At 41.1% G+C, this 18,264-nt stretch overlaps 1 protein-coding gene across 2 annotated transcripts in view; it reads left to right on the forward strand.

Moving 5' to 3' along the window:
* Positions 1 to 18,264, forward strand: part of LOC308577826 (uncharacterized protein) — a gene marked incomplete at its 5' end in the record, with an annotated part of 115,196 nt that overhangs the window by 42,146 nt on the left and 54,786 nt on the right. For both annotated transcript variants that reach the window (XM_081178215.1, XM_081178216.1), the window contains one exon: positions 1,165 to 1,209. In XM_081178215.1, coding sequence (XP_081034341.1) covers positions 1,165 to 1,209 — 45 coding nt within the window. The remainder of the gene's footprint in view (positions 1 to 1,164; positions 1,210 to 18,264) is intronic.

The following is an 18,264-nucleotide window of genomic DNA, read 5'->3' on the forward strand; positions in this document are numbered from 1 at the left end:
CTGGCAGGTGTAAGTTGCCCACAACTCACTTCCATACAAGCCTGGTGGACCTTCGTCTTGGTATTCATCAAAAGTATTTTAAAAATTGCACTTCAGTATCCTAGAATTTCAGTGATGTTACTACCAAACAAATTTTTATGTATAAAGATAGTGACTTTGTTTCAGAGAAAAGAAAAGGAAGTATCAGTGTTTAGAATGGCCTTCCTCAAGGGGGTTTATAATCATTATCTATAAACCATTAATTTTGGTTGAAAGCTCTCTGGATATGGTTGATGCTCAATAGGGCAGAACTGTACTATTTCTAATGAAGCACTTACAAACAAGTTTCAAGACACAGGAGGAAAAAGTTATTAGGTGTACATGAGCAAAACAGCACTTCCTTTCTTGAGTGAATTCATATTGAAGATTAATTATTGTGATTGTTTCAGAGATCCATGTTAACACACACGTAATGGTTCTTGACTACTTCAAATCTTTTGCATCATTAACTAAACATACCATTAGCGAAGGATTTACAGCTTGCCTTACAGAAAAAAGGAGTGTCAGCTTATTCATAAAAATTTATTGTGTGTTTCATTAGTATCACCTCTAAAAACAAATCTGTAACAAGTGCCTGACTTTAGTAACCTGAGAGGCTGCAGAGCCACTACATACTGTGAGCAGTTTATTTCTGAACTGACCCAACTGTGATAAATGCTAACTTGACAGTAATTGGTGTTCTTTCCCCTTGTGCAATTGGATTGCAGTGTTGATACCAGAACAGATTCTTAAGTATGTTTATGCTGGATGCTGACTTCATGTGCTTTTTAGGACCATAGTTCACAAAGAAACATTTAATCTTACTTTCATATCAACCTCAGAAGCAATGCTTTTCAAAGAAGTAAATTCATACTTTCAGGTTCAAATCATCGTGTCAATAATGGATGATATGTGCCCATGGCTTAGATATAAACATTAGGGATTTGAGACACCTCTCTCAAAATAGGAGGCAAATCTTCTAGCCTTGCATTTCCTTTTCATATTTGAATTAAAATAGTAGCACTTTGAAAGTAAATTCTGCACCCCTGCCTATTTGTGCCACCCTTTCTGCCCCTCCACCCCAAAATCAGCTGCACTATTTCAGTTCCCTAAACCATTCCCCCTCTCTTTCCCTTGTTTCTGTAGGGGCACAGGAGCAACAGCGTTGGTGTTGGAAGATTCTAGTTACAGGTAGGTAGCTGTGTTGGTTTGCCGTATTCGAAACAAAATAAAAAATTCCTTCCAGTAGCACTTTAGAGACCAACTAAGTTTGTTATTGGTATGAGTTTTCATGTGCATGCACACTTCGTCAGATTGTATCTGAAGAAGTGTGCATACACACGAAAGCTCATACCAGTAACAAACTTAGTTGGTCTCTAAGATGCTATTGGAAGGAATTTTTTTATTTTGTTTCTGTGTTGGAAGAGGGAGGAATGGGTTTTTATCCCCTCCTACAACTCTTTCCCCCTACAAACCATCATCCTAAGTGAAAGAACATGCTAAAAGTGTGTTTCAAATATGTGGAATTTTTCAGATTCATTTTTAGCACATCAGGGTCTCGCTCTCTCTGTGTGTATAAATATACAAAGAGACAGAAAGAGAGAGAGAGAACAGGTGGGCACTGACCATAGTATATTCTTCAGATCTATATCTGCCTGTTCAAGAAGCAGTCCAATCTGTTCTGAGTTGCTCTGTCTGATTCAACTTGTCTTTTGGTTCTGAGGCACCTTTGTTAAAAACAAAGCTCTGTTTCATATCATTCACTATTATGGGGAATCAAAAAAATCTGTTTTCTTTTTTGATCAATGTGGATGAAATTTGTAGGCATAAAATGGATTAAGCTTGCCAACTCACAGAAAATACATCAAGCGATTTGGGAGCTCAATATGTTGACTTTTTTGGGGGGGTCATCTCTACCTTTTTTAATCTTTATTTTGGGGAAGAAATGGAACTGAAATCCACAGCCATAGGCTCCTCTTCTGAGGGCAAGAACGCTACCAAGTTTCAGAAAGATAGCTGCAGTGACTTCCTGCCTCAAGGGCAGCCGTTACAGTTGTAGACATGTAAAAAATGAATAATTTAACCTCATTATGTTTTGTGGGCTATCGGTCTGAAAATTGCTGATATGAGAGAGTTACTACTGGATAACTTGTTGGCATCCATCTGTCTCGAGAGACAATGGAATGCGCCTCAGGGTGTGTCAAACCACTGCATTAGGAACACTAAAATGAGCTGCCTGGGGCATAAGACCCCACTCTTGGCAGCTGGAGACAGAGGAACACATCTGCTTTGTGCCAGACCCAAGGCTGTGAGCTTGGGGCTTCCCTGGAAACCTATGGAGAAGCAAAATTTGATGGTGTGTTAATGCTGTGAGTTCCCCCATCCTATGCTTAAGCTGTATATATGTGTAAACAAACCCATACATCCTAAAGACACTGCAGTATCCATTGACCTTCATTCCAAGGAAGCTGAACCCTGAGTAAGTGCAGGAACCCCTGGACTTCACCACTCAGAGGCTGGGGTTCTGCGCAACAACATAGTTAGAGGTTCTTCATCATTTGCTATCATAGGCACCTGGTTCTGCCCAACTTTCAGAGTTCCTGGTGTGTGTGTGTGGTGTCACATGCTCGATACACATGTGATGTCACATAGCGGGAGGAGGCCATGAAGCCCACCGCAGCTGCAGGGAGGCCTAACAGGGCACATCACAGCCGAAGGGAGGCCCAGTTGAGCCCGCTGCAGTTGCAGAGAGGCCCGAGGGATCCACTACAGCTGCGGAGAGGCCCAGCGCAGGCACAAGAATACAGTGGTACTTCAGGTTAAGTACTTAATTCATTCCGGAGGTCCGTACTTAACCTGAAACCATTCTTAACCTGAAGCACCACTTTAGCTAATGGGGCCTCCTGCTACTGCCGCGCTGCCGGAGCACGATTTCTGTTCTCATCCTGAAGCAAAGTTCTTAACCTGAAGCACTATTTCTGGGTTAGCAGAGTCTGTAACCTGAAGCATCTGTAACCTGAAGCGTATGTAGCCCGAGGTACCACTGTATAGAGGAGGGCCAGCCCCCTCCTTCAAATTTTTGGGGAAGCCCATAGCCCCTCAAACCCCCCCCCCAGTGGTGCATCTGTTTACTATGTAAACTCATGATACCACAATTACTCTGATGTTGGGCCTGTGTCTTCTGCTGTAAATATGTGAAGTATGAAGGGGCACCATGCATTTTCAAATACTCATAGACACAACAGACATGTTCCAGAGGTGTTTTGAGATGTTTCTCTTTCATACATGTCAAACACTGGTGTGCCTGCTATGTCACACGAACTTGTCCTAAGTTTTATTTAGGGTTTCATCTTTTTCTCTGTTTTTCTCTGCTATCCAGCAGAAATGCACCTTGTACAGTGGTGCCCCGCAAGACGAAATTAATTCGTTCCGCAATTTTTGTCGTCTAGCGAATTTTTCGTCTTGCGAAGCACGAAATCCCATAGGAATGCATTGAAAATCAATTAATGCGTTCCTATGGTCAAAAAAAGTCGAAACAAAGCCAAATTTGGTACAACAACAGTTTATTAACTGCTCTTTAAAGTCACACATACTGTAAAGAGCAGATCAAAAATTGAAGGGAAAATAAATTAACTTTATAAACAAAACATGTCTTTGTTTTTAGACAAAGGAAACAAAGCCGCGAGACGTTTTCGTCTTGCGAAGCAAGCCCATAGGGAAATTTCGTCTTGCGAGGCAAATCGAAAACGGAAAAACCTTTCGTCTAGCGAGTTTTTTGTCTTGCGAGGCATTCGTCTTGCGAGGTACCACTGTACTTAAGAATTAGGAAGATGTGAGGAAATTACCATTTGTTTACTGCTGTCTAGTGGGAAGGGGAGATTTTTAGGAAGAGGAAACAAGCACCCATCCTTAACAGGAAAAAGATGGTCTTGTATTATTCATATACAAAGTCATAAACATGATGTACAGGGGTATGCAATATTTTTTCCTCTGTAGGGTTTGCTATTTGTTTTGTTTGAGCTTATTGGTGCTAGCACAGTGTAATTACTGAGATCAGAGGTAGGCAACCTAAGGCCCGGGGGCTGGATGTGGCCCAATCGCCTTCTCAATCTGGCCCACAGACGGTCTGGGAATCAGCATGTTTTTACATGAGTAGAATGTGTGCTTTTATTTAAAATGCATCTCTGGGTTATTTGTGGGGCATAGGAATTCGTTCATATTTCCCCCCAGAATATAGTCTGGCCCACCACATGGTCTGAGGGACGGTGGACCGGTCCACGGCTAAAAAAGGTTGCTGATCCCTGACTTAGATGGTTCCCAGAGCGAACCAGAAGACATCATCAAAGAAAAGGCTGCTGAATTCCATAATAATCACCTCAAGGAAAAGAAAATATATTTAGTTGCCATGGGCTGATTTCCTGCATACAGTTAGGCTGCTTCAGTCTCATTTAAGACAACTAAGGGAGGCCAACTAAATGTGGCATTTGTCACGTAGTTGTCCCTTTCATGTTGGATTTTTCTTTAATAAGTAGCTGACAGAGGAAAGCCCAAGCTGGACTGGACCTATGACATGGTGGTAGGGGTTTAACCCTTTGTCCCCAGTTTAGTCCCAGTTAGAATTTGCCCCACCTACATCTTCTGTTCACAATGAGATGAATGCTCCCAAGGGAAACTTCTCACTGGAACCAATGGGGGTTTTCCTCTCATAGCTATTAGCAGGTACTGGGGGTGATTCGAATTGGAACTGCAGTGGGGGCAGAGGATTAAAGCCCCCCCCCCACTACACTACAGTCTTGATTCAGCTCCCTGCACAAGTTTTTATTCTATTTTAAAAATCAAACATGTGAGAGCAAATTGACAAATGGCATATTTACTTTGCTCTTGAGCCCACCTATTAATAGTGTGCAGGTTTGCCCCTTTAGTGCTCATTGGACTCTGCTGTCTGTTTAAGATGGATATTTGTGTCCTACACATTATTTCATTCATTATTTCAATTGTTTAATTTAGTTTGAGGTTTTAATAACCTGATCTCTTTTACTTAGGCTTATTTTTCTGTTCCTAGAAATGCATTTAGATTAAAAAAAAAATGCATTCACAAAAGCTCAGGGTTGGTAATGACCTTATAAAACAAGAACCAATTGACATTCACAAATATTGATTGTAAAACAAAGAGATTTGGAAGACTAAATATGTAAGTAAAGCCTATTACTTTTCTCAATAAAATAATCACTTGGTTATCTCTGGCAATTTAATGTTTGCCGAAATAAAAATAAAATAAAATTCTACATCTCCTCTGCAAGATGATTTTTGGAACTGTCCTGAAAATATTACCTACCTCGTGAATTAAAATTCAATAAGTCTCTGTCAGGAGAATGAAAAGTAATTTAAAACCTGCTGGATTTGCATTTAGACTGACAGTTCAAATACAGTTCTGGTAGAAATTGGTCATTATGTGATATTGTCTGATAACAGTGATGCATGTGGGAAATAGTTTGTCTTTGTTCACTACCCAGCGTCAGCCATCAACCCCATTAACACCTTTTTGGAAAGATGGTAAAAGATTTAATGGAGTACTGAGATTGTACAGTACTTTCTTCTTGGTTTCCCCCCTTCATTATTTTGATGATTAACAATGCAATCCTGTGTCTGCCTGCTCAAGAGTAAACTCCACTGAATTAGATGGGGCTTCCAGGAAAGTACGGTATATATAGGAATGCAGCCTAATTTATCAACATAGTCATCCTGAGCTAGTGCTTATTTGCTTGTGTGGCAGGAGCCAAAACAGATCTTCTGCAAATTCAAACAATGTAGTGTTGAATAAAGATGGGGGAAGGGGGGAATTATTCACATTTTATGCAGATAATGTTGTGGTTACTCTGGTGAGTCCTTTATATTCTATGAGAAGGTTGTTTCAATTAATTGATGAAGTAGTGGTGCATCATATTGTTGGCACACAATCAGCACACATGGCCCTGTATGCGTTTTGCATATACAGCCAGGACTCCTGGGGCCACAGATGACTGGTGGTGTTAATAAAGGCCTGTGCAAAAAGTAGGCATAGCAGAATGAAACACATATTTATGTAATTGCTTTGCCAGAGTCTGTGGTCAGTGTTTCTTGTAAATTGGGCTTTAGGTGTTACATTGTAGGTTTCTTGAGTGACAAAAAAAATCTAGTTCTAAACATCTTATTTTCTAACTATATCAATTTTTGGACGGTACCCCTTGACCTCTTCTGTTATTGCTTTTACCAAACAGGAAATGACTGACTAGGGTGGAACCAACACACATATAAAAACGTTCTGGAAATGCTTTTTTAAAAAGCATTTTAAATGAATTTTCCATAAGGCTCACCATCTAGTGTCACATTGTATATTGTACTTAAAACATTTTATTTGCAGCTATATAGCTGAGTCCCAGGTGCTATACAATACCAATTTTGATATTGCCAGTTTTTGCAACTATGACACTCTTAAAAAGCAAGTTAAAAAACCAGCAGCTTCCTGTCTTTTCCACTAGTGTTTGTAGGGCAGTACTAACAAATGCTCTGCTCCGTAAGCTTCTGGGATCCTGGATTATTATTTGTGCAGCATTTTATTTCAGATCTTACTTTGTGATTGGGATACATCCGTGGCTAATTTTAGAATCTGTCATTTGGTCTATTGATTTGAAAAGATAACATTGCATTATTCAGGCCCATACCTCTATAATGTCAAATTTTGATATGTCTGTTTATACTTCTGAATAACTTATGAATCAGCCCCAATGTTTTTCTGGCAGCATTTTGGATCACCGTTGTTTCCTGTAATTTTCCTGTTCGTTTACCATTTCTGCATTAATTTAATTCCTCCTTCTCTTTCTCTGGGCACTTCTGTTCTCCAAATACCCTCAAAATTGATGTGTATCCACAAGTCATTAATTTTGTTTTGTTTTGTCCAGTCAAAATAGCAAACACACTTGGGGGGGGCACATGCTCAAATCTTATAGGGTTTCATGCAAAATCACTGCAGAGGTAGAATGGCTTCTATGAATGCAACAGATAATCTCCTGCCTGTTCTCTCCTTTTGTGCCTCCCCTCAGGAAGGAGGAGAGGGAGGCGAACTTTAGTTGTGATTCCTGCACTGCTGGGAGTTGGACTAGATGATCCTTGAGGTCCCTTCCAGCTCTACAATTCTATTATTCTTTTGTGCTCGCAGAAGTCATTCCACATGCACAATTTAGGTGGATACAACTGGTAGGTTTTTGTGATAATGCATGCCAGTATGGAGTACCATCACTTCTTATGTTGTTGCCGACATCAGCCATTTTGCATTGTTCATTAAAAACCTCCCTATAATTGCATAGGCCATATACTGATCCCTTATTTTTGGCCACAGTCCTACAGAACAGGAAAGTATGCCTCCCCTCCGCCAAATAAATCTGTGTGTATCTGAATACACCACTGATTACACTGAGCTCCCAAGAACAGCTCTTACAGAAATCCTCCAGGTTGAATAGAGCCCTGATTTTGAAGTAAAAAAGCACAGAAACAAGAACACTCTGGTATCCAGGAATAGTCTACTACTATGCCACAGGACAGAGAGAATGAGAAAACATCTCTTGTCACTTACAGCTCCCAACTAAAACCAGTAAAATGTGTCATCATTGAGCCTGGACAGTTACTCTTCCCTCTCACAGTATCATGCAACTATAAAGAAATTTTTAATGAACACTACATTGCTTTCAGTATTCTAAATCACACAGGGAACTTCCATGGGTATGGGAGACCCTCTGTTTCAGGAGATTTCCCCCCCCCCAACTCATGTTCTTGCTTACAAATAGCCGCAAACTAAAGCAACTACTCACCGGGTAGGGTTGCCATACTTTGAAGAGCAAAAAGGAGAACACATTTGCCGACTTCTACTCTTAACTATGGATCGCTATGACAACTCTACCCATGATAAAGAGGACGTGCCCTGGAAAAAGAGGACATATGGCAACCCTACCATAGCAAGCCACATAGCAGAGATTACATGGGGACTAGAACAGAGGTAGATTTAGGGCAGCACAACCAGGGTGCAGGGGCCAAGGGGACACTTCCCACTACCTTCCCAAAGCCTAATTTCTGCTTGCCCACCTTTGAGAAGGGGGTAGGAGGGCTCTAGGACCTTGCCAAAGCCTCACACGTCCTTCCCAATGCCCTGTTCTTCCCTTACCCAGCTTTGGGCTGGGGGGCATCCACCACCAGATGCCAACTTTGTCATCTTATCTACTTGGGCAAGAAGGACCCATCAGATGACCCAGTGATGTCATCCATATTATGGGTTTATTCACCTGCTCACTTTTCAATGACATATATGCCATTGTATGCCAGCAAAGCCCTTCTGAATTCTACATAGATTAAATCATTCAGTATCGGGGGCGGGGGGAATAAATGAGCAGAAATCTAATATTAGAAATTAGAATATCCAAGAACCAGCAGGGGAACTTTTCAGCCTACCAGGCCTTGGTGAAACTGATCTTAAGGTTGCTATTCTTGAACAAAGGAACTTCAGAGGGAGACCGCAGTGGGAAACCACTGAAGTGCATTTTTCTCAAGAAATTCAAATCTATGATCTGTGACTTGAATCCAGATTGCATATTTTTTTTTATCATGCTCCATATGTTAGTATTGCCAGGATGTTTGTGTTGTCGCCAGCTAGCTGCCACCCTAGTTCGCTTTTACATAATTATCACTTCTGATCTTTTTGCATTTTGTTTTCCTCTGACCTCACTCTCCATCCATCTCCCCCTCAGCCATGTGTGTATGTAATGCCTGCCAAATTGGGATTATACTTCGTGGATCTGATGAAGTGGCCTGTAGCCCACAAAAGCTTATACCATAATAAACTCTGTTGTTTTTACTGCAATAGACTAACACAGCTAGCACTCTGAAAATCTAACCTCCTGCATTTACTGTTACGAGTAACAGTCACATGATGTGTGGATGTGATTGGAAGTGGAGAGGGGGGTTATTTTGGCAAAAACAATGCCTTCAATATGTATCCCACCTCCAGCTTTTTGCATCTCATAATTATGCAGATGAGTCATTTCATTAATCCAGAAAGGAGAAAAAAGAAGTTAATAAACTCCCTATTTCACAGCATTCTGTCTGCAGTAAAGTTGTCTCCACTGCTAGTTCCCCTGCTATTATTATTTTAAATAAATCAACCACATGGAATTTATCAACCACCACTACCTCAAATGAACTTCAATAACTGACTCAGAGGTCATCAGGTTCAACCTGTTGCCAGTGCAGGAAGCCCACTACTACAGAACCCCTGAAAGGTGTCCGGCCTCTCCTTAAAAGTAGCGCTAGAGAGCCAGATGTTGTTGGACTCCAATTTCTGTCAGCCTTAGCCAGCATGGCCAATGGACAGTGATGATGGGAGCTGTCATTCAACAGCATCTGGAGGGTCCCAGATCCCCTAGCCCTGCTTACAAACTTCTAGCAAAGTCCACTAGGCAAAAGGTAATGTAAAGGACCCCTGGACGGGTCAAGTCAAAAAGTCAAAAAGTCCAGTCAAAAAGACTGATCCATTGTCAAGCACCTTGCACTTCCCTAACATTTAGCCTAATACTTTTTTCTTGTAATTCAAATCCACTGACTTGGCTTCTACTCGCTGGAGCAAAAGAAAATAAATTTGGGCCACCATCTAGGTGACAGCACTTCAAATGTTTGAAGATGGCCATCAAATTGCCAATATTCACTATTGCCAGTAATACACTAAAAAGGCAATGCAGAAGAAATACACAAGGAGAAAGTACTAGGAGAGAAATTATCCTAATCAGGAGCACAATGCAACTATGGAACATCTTCCTATAGTAATAACTGCAGGACTAGAAATGATTGCAAAAGTCACCCTAGTTCTTTGCCTAGAAAGCTGCTAACATTTAAAAATGGGACACTCACATGGGTCACTTCCTGGGTCTGAAATGATCTTCTCAGAATTGTTAGGGAAATTACCGTAATCGGCTTGGCAAACAGGAATGCATATGGGTTTAAAAACTGGATAGTGACATAGATATGATTCCTAGGTTGTTTTTAGCACCTTTAGATGATGACTGTTGTCATAATAAACATTTGTACAGTATAGCGCTTTCAGTTGTTCATAGTTATTCACATGTAATCCTTGTAATCTTTACCAGAACCCTCATAATGCAGAATTAAGTCTGAAGCTCAGAGAGAGAGGGCAGCTTGTCTAAGGCCAACCAGTAAGTTCATGGCAGAGGTGAAATTTGAACTTCCTGATCCCAGCTCAGTCTCTTAGACTTCCCCTTCCCATCCAGATGAAGTATATTGTACACATCTATCATTTCATATAAGAAAAAGACACAATCCCTCTGTCAGCCTGGTGCTGAAGTGTGGTAATCAAACTACACAGTAAGTGGAACTGATGGAAAAGCATGGAAAATATTGCAGTAGTCTAAAACCAGCTGTAGAAGATTATAAGTAATGCAATGATATGTAAGGGAGCATTTCAGCTTTGGAATCTATTGATGTCCTTTTTAAAAAAAGTAATGAGTTTCTTTGCTAAAAGTGTCTGAAAGAAAAAAAAAAGATTAAGCACTAAAATATGTAAGAAGGGCTCACATTTTAAATGCTTTTAGCTTATAACTTAATTAAAAGATTTACTTGAAATTTTATTCTGCACTCAGAGAAAATGCTTTAAGCCTGGATAGCAGACAGACACTATACATAACAAGTGGTTTAATCCCTGCTTAAAGTGCAAATCTTGCCATTAGCTATGGAGCTGCTATGGCACCTCTAGAATGCATGCAGAGAGTTCTCCATTTTTTAAATTTTTATTTTTATTTATACCCCGCCCTTCCTGGTTCAGAAAACTGAGCTCAGGGCAGCTAACAACAAATTTAAAACACTTAATTGTAATACAACATAGAAGCAGCATAAAATACAGTATAAAAGCATGACTAACAATAAAATTCAAAGTTTAAAAATCAATTTGGGGGAAATCCATCCAATAAACATTAGATAATCACAGGGCTAGCTGGCTGAATTAGTCCTACTTAGGCCAGCAAGGAGGCCAAGGGAGAATTAGCTGTGGGGTCTCAGAGCGGGTAATCTTCATAAAGGGGGAGGGGGAGGGAAGAGAAGGGAAATAAAAGATCAGGTTGGATTCAGATTAAAGGCCAGGCAGAATAGCTATGTCTTACAGGCCCGGCAGAAGGAGGTTAAATCCTGAAGGGCCCTAGTTTCATGGGACAGAGCATTCCACCAGGTCGGAACCATCACTGAAAAGGCCCTGGCCCTGGTGGAGGATAGTCTGACTTCCTTAAGGCCCGGGACCTCTAAACTATGGTTATTCATGGACCTTAAGGTCCTCTGCGGGGCATACCAGGAGAGGTGGTCCCGTAAATGCGAGGGCCCTAACCCTCAATGAAGTTGGGTTCAGTACAGCTTTAGCAGCAATGCAGTACCTGAACCCTTGTAGAAGCCATCCTGTCCAACAATTGAGAGTTTTGTATTGGCTCTGTTTGCAGTATTAATATCCCACCTTTCTATTAAAACTCTGATTGCCGTGGCTGACAAGGACCTCATTGGTTAATATTTATATGATAATATTAGGGCTTTTTTCAGCTGGAACTCACCAGAACTTAGTTCCGCCACCTTTCAGGTGGGTGCCATTGTCATTATAAGAGTACCAGAGTTCATGGTTAGTTCCAGCATCTCTTTTTCTAGAAAAATAGCGCAGGATAAAATGATAAAACATACTGCAGACACCAAGGGATGAACATGCACATGTGACATACTCCACAGCATTGGTTACTTCTAGCCAATTCTTTTTGTGCTCTGTATCTGTCAATTACATTTGCCTAGTAACCAATCACAATGTACTGCTAGGAAAATCAACTCCTTTCCGAAATAAATTAAGCAACAAATGATTAAAAGCATGTGAAGACAAATACCATTTAGTCTACTGCAGCCTTTGTTCAATAGCAAATAGATGAATGAATCCATTTGTCATTCAGAGTGCTTCACATCCAGTGAAAATGATGATAATGGTGATGATTATACACTAATAAAGCATCTAATATTTTAAAGTGCTGAACAGATATTAAAGAATAAGGCCCACAGGCTCACAATCTACTAGACACAATATGAAAGGGAAAAAAGAAGGGGGAAGGAAGAGAAAAGTAAGCATTGGAGCAGCTGTTCCTTATCTAGCCAATGGATGGAGTCAGACTGGTCTTTACCGTGCCATTACATTCTTTCTGAGTCTGTTTGTACTTGTTTCATTTGTGTGCACAACAAGGTGAAAGGTATATAATATATAAATATTTGTATAAATATTTCTGCAAGGTGTGGCTGCCCAGTGGCCTTGATCCCCTGACCAATGGATGGGTCTGTGGTGTACCTTACAATGTGGTTGGCTGTACTGCAAAGCACAGTGCTATCTTAATTTGCCCAGAGCCAAATTTGTGTCGTGGGTCTGTGCCCCAGTACTCTTAAGAATGACCTCTCAGAAGGGAGAAGCAAATATGTGTGAGCTTTTGTTTTTATGTGTGTCATTATTAGATTCTCTCTTGCTCTTTTCAGTCACTTCTGAAAATATTCTGAAATCAAAATTTTTACATATTACAAGACACAGAAATTAAAATTAGAACAGACTATAAGGCAATTGATATAATAGCCTGTGCCCAGTTCCTGTTATATGTAATAAGAAGAAAACCTGAATGATGGAAATCAGGACACATTTATGGGAACCTTTTAAAACTAACTACATTTTTATCTCATAAGTGTGCATATCTACACTTGCTGGGGAATTCATTCGAAGTCACATTTTAACCTTGATATGGTAAAAAAATAAAAATCAGCACAGTGGCTTCTGTTATCCTGGCTTCATTCTGTCAGAGCCACCGTGCAGGCCAGAAGCACATTAGAAATCTGCCTCAGCACTGAACAGCACATGTTTGCACAAGAGGCTGTTTAGCATGCCAAACAAAGCCTGTAATTCAGCTGCCTGGATGGAGTAACAGATTTTGCCACATTTCTTTTCCAACATGTTTAATCAAGTGTTGTGTGCAAATCAAATTTCTACGTAACCACAAGGCGGGGAATTTTTTTATCATATGGCTGAAGAAATGCTGTTTCGAATGCTTTCAGCAAGAGAGCTGCACAAACAGGGGAAGTGGGGGTGGGTGGGTTAGTTGTGTTGTTACAGAGGATTTGCTTCATAATAGTCAATAACAACTTGGTCCTCCAGGAATTTATTTGAATGTGGGAAGAAGAGTCCGAATCAATGAAATGTCATGCCGTGCCGTACTGCAACAGCTTCCTATGATTACCCTGACACTCCTGTCAGTTTAACACATATTTGTTCCACAATGTGAGAGGAGGCAGGTCTCCAGATGCCTCGTGACATGAAGGCATTTGCCTAGAGTGCACCAGCTCTGTGAGGTAGTTGTGTCCTCTTGAGAGGGAGCTTTAGGAATTGAGAGTGAGCAAGAATGACGAATTAATGACAGTGGGTCTCTGAAGAAGAGCCAGCTAAGGGTGCATGGAGGGGGGCAGGGAGCCAATGTATTATATAACAAGGGTATAGGTGCAGCTGTGACTATTTCAATCCAGAAATCAAAGTCCCTGACTCCTGTTTCCAATGTACATAAATATTTTAGGTTAGCCTTTTTCTCTCTCTTTCTGTCTTCTTAGAAACCTTCCTCTTTTTTCTTTTAAAAAAACATGAGCCCTGAAAGAGAAAACAAGTGTAATTATTTCTGACGTACAGATCTTTATTTAGTAAAGTAATGCTTAGGGGCTTCATTCAAACTGGGATACATTTTACACACACACACACACACACACACACACACACACACACACACACCTCTCTCTCTCCGCCTGTATGCTGGTCTAAAAATTGGTGGTTTAATGTCTGATGCTTCCTCAGATGCAATGCAGCAAATGTGAAGATCTAATTAGGTAAAAGCATAGCAGGGTTAGATGAAATGGGCCCAAGAGGATGATGAGAAACTAAGAGGAAAAATGAAAAATCCTAGTGAGAAAAATAAATTCATTTCCTTTCTATTGCACCAACCATTCCCCTATTATGGAATGGGGTCAAGATGCAGATTCATCATACAGCCTTCTTGTTCTGCTTTCAGTTGCCTCTTCTTCTACAGGAAAACTGATGGTGAAATAAATGGGTACTGTGCATGTCATAGGACATAAAATTTAGAGTGTTAACAGTGCTGATTTTCAATTCACTTTTTAATTTATTTTATTTTTTAGGTAAGTCATCATCTAACAGTCATAATCAAAGAAGGCAGCAAATGATCACCTAAAGATTGTTGCCAAATAAAAGGTTGTTTTTATCAAAATTAGAGTTACTATCAGATTTCACCTGAAGCAATATGGTTGAAGTGAATTTGAACAGTCACACAAGGCATTCATCAGAATTTTCAGCAACACAATTTTTTTTTTATGAGATTAGTAATATTTCTGACATGTGTGTTCACATACCTCACCTTAGAATTCCTGTTTATTTTGAACTAGAATGATGAAGTCTCGCAGTGTATTTTCCCCTTCACAAATGTCCCCTTAGGACCAGTACATTAACATCTTAGCTTGAAAAAGTGAGCTTTCTTCAGCTTTATTTTCCCACCAACACATTCTGGTCTAATTTTAGCCTCAGAAGAAGCTTCTCTCCCAGGTCTACCCACCCCTTTTCACATTTAAATTATGTTCCAGGTTTTAAGAATGCAGGCATTTTGGTCGCTAAGCAATAAAGAGCAACACCCCCTCCAAGAACAGTCTCCCAAGCCTCCCAGAGGCATAAGAAAGGGAATTTCAGGAGAGCTGTTGTGAACTAAATACTCATTGCATTTAATTGCATGGACCTGAATAAAACTGATCAGCCAGAGAAACAACTGGGGAGCACTGATGACCTGTATTAAGATATATAAAGAGATGGCTTCCACATAGTTTGTGATGGTAATTATTTTAACAGAAATAACTTTTAAAAAATCTCATTAGTCTTAACATAGTGAAATTCAGCAGAAATCCATTTCACAGCCACTCAGGTTACAAGATAGCTTTTTGAGCTGCTATTGATTTTTATTTTTTTTCCAACCTCTGATTCCCCCTCTAATTTTCAGTCCTTGGACAAGTTCCAGAAGAGAAGAGTGAAAAGGAGATGCCTTGACTCCACCAAATACATTACTAAACATTAGGCAGAGTTCAGCTGGACTTGGCTGCCAGCCTAGGAAGAGAAAGGCCCTGCTTGTTTTGCTATAATTTAATTTTTCATCCCACATGGGATCAATTAGGTGCAATTCTTGGCCCTTAGAGTGTTTTGCAGCCATTCACAATTGTACCTAAAGCTAGGGGATCCCTGAAAGAGAAAGTGAAGGTGTCCTTCTTCGACATCATCAGTACTGTTTCAATCTGAGGTACCTCAGAAGGCAAATACGGCCAATGCAGCCTCCTTGTCATGCAGGGATTCCACATTTTGAGGGCGAAAGGCCCAGCCAGGTGAGCAGTCAAATCAGATTAATGTGCAAGACTGCAGCCTGGATGTTTTCTTCTGTTTGCCCCCTTTGATATGCCTAGCCCAAATATTTTGTCATGAAAAGCTGCTTCTCTCGGTCGTTTTTTGGGCAACTGCTAGTCAATATTGCTATGGAATTTAAAGTGCTTGATAATCCCTTCTTATTTTGCAACTACTTAAGGGCTGGAGACAGATCTAGGTAATAGCATCTGCTCCTTTTTATATTTAAAGTTACACAGGGCAGAATTCCTGAAGGGGCAGAAAAGTTCTCTCTCTCTCTCTCTCTCTCACACACACACACACAACCTTTTCAAAAGGTAACATATAGAGTTCAAATTTCCTTTGAGACTCTTAGCCAATAAGGTGTGGGAACTGGAATTTAGTGTCAGTTGCAAAATTGGAACCAACCAAACTGGCCTTCCTGTGTGTCGTCAGTGATTAAAAGGCTAATGATGCAGGATTGTCTATGTAGGTGATTTGCAGCAGAGCTACAAGGGTTTCCAACTCCCCATTGTTTAATAATAGCCATTTTAGGGTCTAAATCGGACAGTTAGAATCTCTGATCTGTAGTAACTCAGATGCAGATTTCTATTTGTGTCTGCAGGTCATCCCAGTGTAATGCTCATGGAGAAATGTAGGTAATTGGTTCCATTCCCCGCACGGCCATTTTGCAGCCAGCTTCAGCTGGCGGATCTCAGGCTTCTACTTGAATACAAAGTAAATACCGCATGCCTAAAGTTTGCCCACACCTCCCTCAAGATTACCATTAAGCCAGGGATCAGCAAACGTTTTCAGCAGGGGGGCAGTCCACTGTCCCTCAGACCTTGTGGGGGGCCAGACTATAAGCCACCCCCCCACGACTCTCCCCTCCCTTCTCCACAGCACCGGATGTGCCCTGGTGGCTGCTTACCTGTGTCTTGCGAGTGGCAGGGACTGGCGGCAGCAGGATGATGAACTGAACACGAAAGGGCTCCGGAGAGGGGCTGCTTAAAATGGCGGCTGCTCAAGCGCTGCTGCTGCTGGCACCAACAAAGTCCAGCCCCCTTCCTCCTCTAGGCAGGGCAGGGAGAAGCCAGGAGGAGAGAGGGAGGAGGTGGCGGTGCCGTGTGAGGTAGAGGTAGAGGGAGAGGGAAAGAATGTGCACACTGGTGATCCACGCAGCGATTCCTGGATTGTCTGCAGGCCGGATCCAGAAGGCAATTGGGCCTGATCCAGCCTGCGGACCTTAGTTTGCCGACCCATGCATTAAGCTATAACTTATATTTCCAGAAATAAGCATATTGTGATTTAAGGCATAGTGGATGTGAGATAGCTCTCAGGCAAGTCAGGCCACTGGTGTTTCCTATAAGGTGACTCATCTGCCTAGTCTCATGGAAATGTCAGGTCTATTTTGTTTTTTATTTAAAGATATCCAAGGTCTCACAGTGTAACCACAAGGGGGGTCTTTTCATCACAGCATATGGAACTTTGATAAAAGACCGTGCTCAGCTTACAAATGACAAGTTTCTTCCCAGGTATATAAAAGTAGGTCCCACAAAGGCTAACGTTATTATTGGTAAATCACTAATGGGCAAATTCTAAATAGGCTACCTACCCAGCCTCCATGAACTTGACACATTCCATAGATATGTTTCAATCAAAGGTCAGTTGTATCTCTAGATTTAAAAAAGAAATGGAAAATTGTTCTGAAATGAGGACAGGATGTTAACCTAACAGAACAGGCAGGATGATCATCCTATTATTTCAGTCTCTGGGCAAATCAGGAGCTGCTCTTTAATTGGACAGCCGACCCTGGGGCAATAAGGAGTTAAGAGAAATCCAGTCCCACGACTGCATGCTGTGCTTCCTCAATTAGGAAATGAAGCAGCAAGACAGCGGTTTATAATTAAAAGTAGGTTTGAAGTGTAGCATGTCAAGAGAAAGGTTTGTCACACTGTATTTTTCACAGAAGTGAGGTATGGAAAGAAAATTGGGGAAGTAAGGAACTGTGACCATGCTAGAGGCCTCACATAAGAGAGCTTGGGGGGGGGCGGTTTGCAGAGCATCTTAGGAGGGGCATAAGCTGCCTCTAAGCAACAATTAAATAAGACAGTAGAAAGAGGCATGTAAGCAGTTGTACTTTTCTGCTGCTAAGAAAAATAAGGAATACCAATGGAATGCCTACATATTTTGATACTGAGTCATTGACCACAAAATTGCTCTTCAAATGTGGGAAATTTGAACCCAAAACAGATGACAAGGTAGACCATACCTGGCGTTAACGTGCTAAGGGCCATCTACAAGGTGACACGATTCAGGGCATTTGGTGTAACTAAACTGGCACTCTGAAGCAAGGGTAGCCAACATGGGGTGCTCCAGCTGTTGCTGGACCACAACGCCCATCAACTTTCATCATTGTAGGCAAATGCTTTCCATTTAAAAGGTAGTGCCTTACGTACCTTGGATAGAAGAATGTTCAAGGAAAGGGTAGACAAGACATGGCAGTTCCCAGTGTTCAGACGCTAGAAATAATCCCACGTAGCCTATCTTTACAGAATCAAGATGAAAGGAACAAACCTCATTCAGTTAATTATGGTGTATGTTGCTGCTTACTCATTCCGAGATCCTTTACCACTTTCTTTAGTTGATATCCCCTGTGATCACCCAAGATGCATGCGCACACCCAGCAGTCTTAGCTTTCCCAAGCATTCTGTTCTTTGCACATTCAGTCCTTTCTAGGG

This window comes from Podarcis bocagei (genome assembly GCF_964188305.1).
Source record: "Podarcis bocagei genome assembly, chromosome: 2".
In the NCBI taxonomy this organism is placed as follows: Eukaryota; Metazoa; Chordata; class Lepidosauria; order Squamata; family Lacertidae; genus Podarcis; species Podarcis bocagei.